Here is a 9,529-nt window from a genome sequence, read left to right as displayed (position 1 = left end):
CAAACCTGACCGGCTCCGGGAAGATCCATTGAGACAGAAGACGTATCACGCACACACACACGATCATGCACTCACGCGCACACACGCACACACACACACACGCACACACACACACACACACACACACACCCATCAGACCACTTCGTCACACGTGACGCGTTTGCCGTGGATCACGTGACGTAATTCAAAATAAGCCCCGCCTCCAGGGCGCTGTGCGCGGTGCCTCTGCGGTCAGGATCGAGCCTCCCGTCCCCGCTGTAGCGTATGAATTCGTCGACAAAACGGGCTCCTCGTTGACGGGGTAATCATTCTCTGGTTTTGCTCTCGCCCTTTTCTTTGCCCAGGAGACGGTCGCCCTTTTCGCCGGCTGCAACGTGCGTGCGCTCGGATGTTGTCGCGGTGGTCGTCGCCGCGTGTGGGCCGGATGGAGCGCGTCACGACGTGTTCACGAAGTGCGCAAATCAAATAGGACAACGAGTCTATGAAAACGTTCGGAGAGGGAGGTCTTGGCTTTATCTTTTTTTTTTTTTTTTTTTTTTTTTTAGTCCTTTTAAAGTTCGTCCTTTTAAAAATCCGTCCTTTTAAATTCAGCTGTTTTCAACGTTCGCCTTTGCCCCACATTCCCGCATGCATATAGTACTGTAGCACCCATACCCGTTCACCACTTATTTTAGGCATATTTGCTCCAATTTTCCTTTTAGTTAAGCTAGTTTTATTTCAAATGCTGTTTATGCCGTCTGGCATTCCGGTTTTGCTTCTAGTTTACAATGCATCACAATACAAATAATTGTTGTTCGCGGTTTACTTTCTCTGTATATGGTTATCTGCAATGTTTACCGTTAGGTCTAGTGTACATTACCACATTTCTACTGTTCATTATTTATCCTGAGTTAATTTCTTTTTGTTTTACTGTGAGGTTTATTTTTTATTGTCAACCTGTTTTTTGGGGGTTTTTTCTACATTGCAAATGTATCCACTTCTGGCTTTAGCGTTAGGTTTATCCCTAGGTTTCATCCCTTATTTTTCATCTTTTTGTTTCCTCCTAGATTTATTCAAGCCTTTTTTTTCCTATTTTTTTTATTATTTCGCATTCTTTTTGTCATAACCTATTTTTAAGGTGCTTTGTGTGCGTGTTTATATTGCCATTGACTTATTTACGTTGCACTCCAGGGTGCATCGTTGTACAGCGATGAGCCACAACATTCAAACCACTAGCCGCAGAGCAGTCAGGGTGTCCATGCTGACCCCTGTCCCACCACCGAAAGCTCCTACTATGGGCTCATGAGCGTCATAACTGGACCATGGAGCAATGGAAGAAGATGGCCTGGTCCGATGAATCACGTTTTCTTCTACATCATGCGGTGTTGGAGAAATATGTCCTCCCCGAAGGATCGGCAAGTTGCTCAGTTGAAGAAAAACTTTCTCAACCTGTTCTAATCAATTACTAAACTTCTGTTGATTCATTTCCAGTATGATAATTACCTTTGAGGTTCTCCGCGTAATCGTTGATGGGTTGGAGCGTCAATCGGAAGACGCGCCACGAATTTAGGAGTTAGTCAGATTTATTGTCAAGCAGAATCAAAAAGTATAAGATACAGAGTGTCTGGGTCCAGTCCCTTGTATCCCTGACAGAGCTATCAAGCAGGGTCACAACCCCGATTCCGCTTCCCTGGACCCTCATATAGTCTCATCTCAGCAAGTGGTCACAAAAGAATATGTGGATCACAAAGAACTATGTACGTGCCAAACCGCATGAGCAACATGCACGCGATCGGAAAAGTACGGGAACAACATTTGCGCGACTGGTCACAAAGAACTGTTTCCAACCAGAGGCGCCATATTATTTTAACAAGCGCCATATTATTTCTAACAGCGGATAGCCCCGTGCGTGTGCATCGTTTACCCGGGGAAGAGATAGCACCAGGATGCACTATGGGAAGAAGGCAAGCCGGCGGAGGCGGTGTGATGCTCTGGGCAATGTTCTGCTGGGAGACCTCAGGTCCTGGCATTCATGTGGATGTTACTTTGACACGTATCACCTCCCTAAACATTGTTACAGACCAAGGACACCCCTTCATGGCAACGGTACTCCCTGACTGCAGCGGCCTCTTTCAGAGGGATAATACACCCTGCCACACTGCAAAAATTGTTCAGGAATGGTTTGAGGAACACGACAAAGAGTTCAAGGTGTTGACTTGGCCTCCAAATTCCCCAGATCGCAATGTGATTGAGTGTCTCTGGGATGTGCTGGAACAACAACCCCGATCCATGGAGGCCCCACCTCGCAACTCACAGGACTTAAAGGACCTGCTGCTAACGTCTCGATGCCTGATACCACAGGACACCTTCAGAGGTCTTGTTGAGTCCATGCCTCACGGGTCAGAGCTGTTTTGGCAGCACGAGGGGGAGCTACACAATATTAAGCGGGTGGTTTTAAAGTTGTGGCTGATCGTTGTATATTGCCATTTGTCTTTTATTGTGAAGAAATGTAAATGATTTTATTTGTGCTGCTGTGACACATCTATCATTCATTCATTTATTCATGGAGGATTTCTATGGATGATGATACTCCAGCTTGTTTAGATAAATCGTTGGGCCAGAATAATGAAAAGGAACATTTTTCATTTCGGCGTTCTCTTGGAAATGACACTCCAATACTGCCATCATGAATTAAATGACGTGCAGTTGAGTGAATGGAATGCTGTGGGAGAAAAATATTCTATTGCACATCTTCTTGTGTCTCATGTTGTTTTTTTCCGTTTTTTTTTTTTTTTTTTTTTAAGTAAGGGCTGCCATCTATTCGGACGAATGGATCGCCACCTCCTCCTCTCCGGAAGTGATGGCGAGAAGGAGAACAACTTCTCGGGGGCCAACGGCTACAGAGAGAATATTCTTGAATCCAGCGACGATGACTTTGACCGCTGTAAGTACAAGCAGACAAGCTATGTACCGTGACCCGAGCTTGGGAGTGTATTTGGCCATCAACAGGGTAATTCAGTGTCCTTTTTTTTTTTTCCATTTGATCATCAGTTCTTTTGGAGAGCACGACACCCAGAAGAAAAGTTGCTTCACCGAAACGATGCACAGCAAAGAAGGAGTGGTAAGCCCAGCACAGCGGTGGATTCCTTTCTCTCTGCAGTGATTAAGCTTTTGATCACTATTGGTTATCTATGACATGAAGTTATTCCGTTCCAAATGTTCTATTTGGTGAACATGGTTTGTCTTCTTTAGTTCACAGGCCACTGTGCTGAGCTCGGAGAGCGATGGTGGCTTTGAGACGTGTGAGTGCGGTATTTCTTTGCTGGGTCTTTGCCTAATGGGCGGATATATATACGTTCCGCTTTATCAGCTTTTGTCTTGATTAAAATTAAAATGTCTTGTACAAAATCTGATCTTCTTGTTATGGCCTACTGAAGTTCTGAACCGCATGAAGACGCCTAAGACCGTGGGTAAGAAGACCTCAGCGATAGATAGTGAGGGAGGGTGAGGTTATTTATTTATTATTATTGTTATTTTTTTATTATTATTTAGAAAATACGTGATTATCGTGCTTTTGTTGTTCTGTTGTTCTTACCAGATATTTTTCTGCCTTTTTTTGTCAGCCTCAAAACCTTCATCGTAGATGACTTTTCTTCCGATGATGACTTTATTCAGAGGAAACCCTCTCGAGGTGAGATGGATTGTTATGCAAGATTTGAAAATAACTTATATTATACTCATTCTATCTGTATATTTATATTGATTCAGAAAAAGGTGAAATATCAGAATAAGAATAGGTTTGTCCCTCCAGAAGGCCTATGATTAAGGTGTACACATGCCAGTTAACCGGAATAAGATTGAATAATCTAGGTTTGTCAATTGTAATAGGTCCTGACTTAATAATAATAATAATAATTAATTAATTAATTAATTAATAATAATAACAACCTTTACTTTTCACATTTCATACATAACATCTAACTCAAAGTGCTTTATATTAAAAGGCCATAGAATATCTCCTTATTGTCATGCAACAATAATAGCAAAGCAAACGAGCAAAATTTACAAAGTACAATAATAAAATACATTAAAAATATGATAAGAATAAAGAATAAAAAAAAAAAAAATACAAAATTGCATTAAAAGACAATCTAACTAGTGGGCTTTAGTCTGATCAGGTATCATGACTAAGGAATTGGTGCAATATTGGAAATGTCTCCTTCTTTGGAATAAAACCAGAACTTCAGCGTGCGTGTAAACGCTCTGATTGACCTGTTACAAAGTTGTAGATACTGAAAGCGCTTCACTCTGATCATTTTCCTTTCTTCTATTTTAGTCCCAAAGAGCACCAGGACTCCGGTCTCTGTGCGTCCGGCGACATTGCTGTCGGGCTTCGACTCGTACCCGGTGTTCGTCAGCGACAGCGACGATGAGAGTCACATCGCGGTGAAGAGCTCGTGGAGAACGCGTCACCAAAAGCTGCGGGTGCCTCAAAGGACGGACACGGTTCCCCAACCCTGTCGTGGGGAGGAGGGCTCCCCCCTGCCCACTCCCGCTCCTTTGCTTCTCCCTGCCCTACGAACCCCGACGTCTTCTCTTCCGACACGGCCGGTCCCCGCCTCGGCCCCTCCGGCCCGCAGCCGCACGGCTCCTTCCGAGCTGAACGACACCACCAGCTCCGAGGAGGAGTTCACCTCCCTGCTGGAGAGGCTGAAGAGGAAGAACAGAGTCCACAGCAATCCACTCGTGCCCATCCACAACACCGGTAACGGCCACATAAAGCGACTTTCCACCACAAAACAACATCTAAGTTGTTTGCCATAAGTCATAATGTTTATTTTGTAAACATTAAAAGTATCTCAACGGCTGTTTTAACCTTTATCTGTCATCAATCCTTAAGATTTAGAATTGTGGTGGCTTTTAGGCTTGGACCGATTTACGATTAAATAGTTTATTGGTGATCGACTCTAATGACAGGCGTTGTTTTGTTTTGTTTTTAAATATCCGCCAGGAAAAAGAGAGTCACCACTGGTGATCGGGTCTCACTTCCCCTCTACATGCCTGTACAGAGACTTTGAGGGGCAAAATTAAAAGGCTCATGGACCCCCAGCTCCGGTTTTAGGCATTTTGCCACTCTGGGCGAACGGAGCCGCACATCGCAGGTGCGCCAAGGTTCATGAGGAGTTCCTCATGAATATACACTCACCAGCCACTTTATTATATACACCTTGCTAGTACCGGGTTGGACTCCCTTTTGCCCTCAGAACTGACTTAATTCTTTGTGGCATAGATTCAACAAGGTGTTGGAAACATTCCTCAGAGATTTTGATCCATATTGACATGATAGCATCACACAGTTGCTGCAAATTTGTCGGCTGCACATCCATGATGCGAATCTCCTGTTCCACCATATCCCAAAGGTGCTCTATTGGATTGAGATCTGGTGACTGTGGAGGCCATTGGAGTACAGTGAACTCATTGTCACGTTCATGAAACCACGTGACAATTTTAAAAAAGTGCGCCGGTTGTGAAGGGCACCGTATGGTCCATGGGGCACCTGCCACACACACACATATACACACAACTGAATTAAGGGACTGTCCAAGTCCTTACCCCGTACTGTTCTAAAATAACCTGTGCGTCCCCACTGTCGGGACACAAGTCTCACCGTTGTATATTATTACTTAATTTAGTTGAGACCACCTTTGCCGCGTAACCTTACGTTCTATGCACGCACGAACCCCACCACGCGTGTGCGCCCCCGATTAAGGTCGTCGATCGCTGCCCAGCGATTGGATTTTTGCACGATTGCCCGAGCCTAGTGCCTTTTAGAATGTTTTAAGTTTCATTGAGTACTTCTTTCAAAGGGAATTTAAGCCTCAAATTCAACAAGTCTATCTTCAATATTTTTCCATATTTTTTTAAGAGACTTGGTCCATCAGACGGTCCATCTCATCTAATCATTGTTTGACCAATCTAAATGAAATAACTTCTGCCGATATTTAAGATCCAGAATCCAGGTCAAAGCCTCTCACGTCAGTTCCCGCTGTCAAGGGTCTGACAGCGGCCGCCTCCAAGTCGTTGGACCACACGCCGCCCGCTGCCAAGACCACCCTGTCCAAGCCTACAGTCAGCCAGACGGAGCCCAGAGTGGGCTCGAAAAGCAGGTTCCTAATAATTAATAATTGTTGTTAATTATATAATTATTGAATCAAAGGTCACCCCCTCACAGTTTATGTTGAATAAGAGGCTTGTATGAACTTATTTTTGATGTTTTATTTTCAGTGAAGCAAAATTAAAAATCTTGGCAACCGTTGGCATTTCTAACTTTGTCCTCAGGGTGGTGCTGTGTAAAAGCCCCGGCTGCTTCCTTCAGACCCTCTCGCTGCCAGGCTCCAGCTATGGACGCAACTTCAAGCAGAACAAGGAAGACCTCACCAGCAAACTCTACCAGCTCTACAACACCAGCATTTTTGACAGCAAGGTGAGACAACCTGCAGAGATTTTCCAAATGTTCCAGCTTTTCCAAATTCCAATTTAAAGAAGTATTTCTAATATTTTTCAATTTTTATTTATTTTCTTTCTATTTATATTCATTTTCACATGGCACTAAATTGACGTCATTATTTTTTTTTTCTTTTCCAGCTCCCCACTAATATGTCGGTCACCTGGAATAAAAAGTTGCGAAAGACCGCCGGCTACTGTGTCACTGGTCAGGAAAGGGTCGGAGGCAGCCGCTACGCCCGCATCGAATTGTCGGTGAAAGTCTGCGACTCTGCTGGTACTTATTGAACTGCTAAATGCCTAATGTCCTCACTTAATTAATCAAATTTGACTTAATTTGCTTGTTTTTGTACTGGAATAGCGCAAAGGTGGAAAGGTTTGACTAAATTATACTCTAAACTTGACCTGTATGTGGAGTCAACAATGTCACTGGGCGGTGTCGTGGGCACATTAGGCCTAATCTTACTTTTAATCAGGACTAACTGAAATGGCTTTTCTGAGTCATGGTTTAAAATAGTCTCAGACCTGCCCTGGTCTGATTTGTATTTTGTATTTGTATTTGAGTAGAGCTAATCTCGGTCTAAGTGAAGGTTTAAATGAAACCTGCATCTGACCAGGTTATCTCTGGATGAAGACCAGCACCAAGACCAAACAGAAGGAGCTGTCTAGTCCATAGCCCTAATTATAGTGGGGCTCCTCATGAAACGAAAGTCTCTGTTTAAGTTGTATCTTCATCGGCGTTCGGAAGCTTCTTCCTCAGGCTCCGTCAGATGATTCTCTTTCCGTCTCTCCGTTGAGCGTCAACCTGACTCGGCCCCTCCGTCCTAGATCGTCTGAGGGACACGCTGGTCCACGAGATGTGCCACGCGGCGACGTGGCTGATCAACGGCGTGCGGGACGGCCACGGCCGCTTCTGGCAGCTCTACGCCCGCAAGTCCACGCTGGCTCATCCCGAGCTGCCCGTGGTGACGCGCTGCCACAGCTACGACATCAAGTACAAATTCCAGTACCAGTGCACCCGCTGCAAGAACACGTGCGTCCCACTGGGAGAACTGCTTTTCATACATCCCCCCACCAATATTTTTTATTTTTTCCCCTCATATTTAGCCCTTGACACGTCTGCGCTTTTTGTTGGCGTCCCACAGAATCGGTCGCCATTCCAAGTCCCTGGACACGCAGAGGTTCGTGTGCGCCCTCTGCACGGGGTCCCTGGTCCTGCTCACGCCCGCCAACCCGCGCGCTCCCACGCCCTTCGCCAGCTTCGTCAAAGAGAACTACGGGAGCGCGCGCCAGGACCTGGCGGGGAAAAGCCACGCCGAGGTCATGCGGAAGCTCAGCGCCGATTTTGCCACCAAGACTAAACTCAGTAAGAGCTGAGAGCCTACAGTGACGTGGAGGGGTGTTGGGCCGCACTGAATGTACCGTAATGTTTGTAATCAACGAGCAGCTATGATTAGTCAGGTGTGTGCAAAGGTAGAGCGTTGGACAGTTTTGTATATTTTAATGAAATTCATGGGTGCTGGAATTTCTTGAGCCACATGATTTGTTACCACATTGTTAACCAGTTCAATGACCTCATTTTTAATTGTGATACCTCCCATTCATGTATTTTCCCAAAAATGATGTTTATAAAATTACGTTTGTTGTCAGCGTGTGTGATGTTTGAATGTTATTGTTGCGTTTTTGGTTTTGTTTTTTGTTTTTTCTTCTTCCTCTGAGTTTAAATAAACTATATATATTTTTTTTTTAATGGTGACCATAATTGGGACCAATATCAAACGCTTAAAAGCGTTAAAAAGAGGCAAAATAACCCAACTCGAAGATTAAATAAAATATCAAAAGTTTAAACGGTATCAGATAATATGAATAAGAAGGGTCAAAAAAGTGTGTGTGTGTGTGTGTGTGTGTGTGTGATTCCATCATTTAAAAGGTGCAATGTATAGAATTTAGCAGTGAGGTTGCACCTCCCCTTTCCAATGACATAAGAGAAGCTATGGTGGCCTTCAGGTGCCACAATAAAACATTAACAATGTGAGGCCAGTGTTTGTCCCTCCTGGGTTACTGTATAAACATGGCGGCCTCCGTGAAGGGTACCCACTCCCTATGCAGATATAAAGGGGCTCATCGTAAGGTAGCGGAAACACGATTCTTATTTTCTTGAGATTATGCACTAAATAAAACATACTTATCAGTATTCTATTCCATTTCTGCCAAGTCTGCTCCGTAGATTCTACACGCTGCACCTTTAAATGGTAAATCAATATAATTACATTTTCTTCTACTTTCTACCTGTAGTTCATCATTCAAGCAGGCCACTAGATGGCGGGTGCCGCTGGGGGAGGAATGTTACACTGTATATTCCTCAGAAAGTAAATACATTTATATATCTACACAGGCTAAGCATCTGCCACAGTTAGTCTCTTACATGTGTCATGTATAACATTTGCGAAGCACCTGTGGAATGGTCCATCGTCATGCAAGATATGTTTTGTAATTGAATCACTTGGGCTCGCGCGCGCCTTGGGTCCTCCTTGCGACCAAACTCAACCGTTCTCACGCCCACATCACCTCTGTTCCATGTGAATATGCGAAAGAATGAGTTTAGGAATTGATAAATCACCTCCATATTCATATCAGCGGTTACGCCGCGCTGTGGGATACTCGATTCTGATTGGTCAATGAGCGGCCGGCTATTTCTGAATAATGCCCACTGTCTGTTAAGATTCAAGACTCAAGATTCAAGAGGTTTACTCGTCATATACATACTTTCATACATATATATGCAGTGACACGTCGATGCGACGCGCTCCGTGATTGCACACAATACACACGATAATAATGACTGTCGTCACGGGCAACGACTCGACCCGGCGTCCCGGCCCTCACTGCTCCACCTGCGTGCTGAACGCTAACCTTAACCTTGAGCAGCGGCGTCGCGTGGCGCTCCACAGAGACGGCGACGGAAGACTCGGCGAGACGGACGCGGAGATGTCCCATTTCACATTTCGACAACGGTAAACAGGGTGAGTGATGTCATTTATTTTGG

General features: G+C 44.6%; 1 protein-coding gene across 1 annotated transcript; it reads left to right on the top strand.

Annotated features, from left to right (window-relative positions):
• Positions 1 to 249: 249 nt before the first annotated feature.
• gcna (germ cell nuclear acidic peptidase) lies at positions 250 to 7,996 on the top strand. The gene is made up of 12 exons (XM_080009522.1): positions 250 to 301; positions 2,788 to 2,923; positions 3,031 to 3,100; positions 3,232 to 3,281; positions 3,417 to 3,483; positions 3,603 to 3,670; positions 4,316 to 4,744; positions 5,987 to 6,146; positions 6,319 to 6,463; positions 6,625 to 6,760; positions 7,312 to 7,516; positions 7,629 to 7,996. Exons 2-12 carry the CDS (start codon positions 2,809 to 2,811, stop codon positions 7,858 to 7,860), a joined length of 1,677 nt encoding a protein of 558 aa, XP_079865648.1. The 5' UTR covers positions 250 to 301; positions 2,788 to 2,808; the 3' UTR covers positions 7,861 to 7,996.
• Positions 7,997 to 9,529: the final 1,533 nt, after the last annotated feature.

This window comes from Zeus faber, assembly GCF_960531495.2.
Source record: "Zeus faber genome assembly, chromosome: 1".
Lineage (NCBI taxonomy): Eukaryota > Metazoa > Chordata > Actinopteri > Zeiformes > Zeidae > Zeus > Zeus faber.
Note: the sequence above shows the minus strand (reverse complement) of the source record. Positions and strands in the feature narration are given on the sequence as shown.

Bases quoted from the DNA above. Each gene is read 5' to 3' on its own strand.
- gcna (XM_080009522.1), top strand. From the start codon at position 2,809: ATGGATCGCCACCTCCTCCTCTCCGGAAGTGATGGCGAGAAGGAGAAC. The intron at 3,282-3,416 runs GTGAGTGCGGTA...GGCCTACTGAAG, and splicing joins CGATGGTGGCTTTGAGACGT to TTCTGAACCGCATGAAGACG. The intron at 3,484-3,602 runs GTGAGGTTATTT...TTTTTTTGTCAG, and splicing joins GCGATAGATAGTGAGGGAGG to CCTCAAAACCTTCATCGTAG.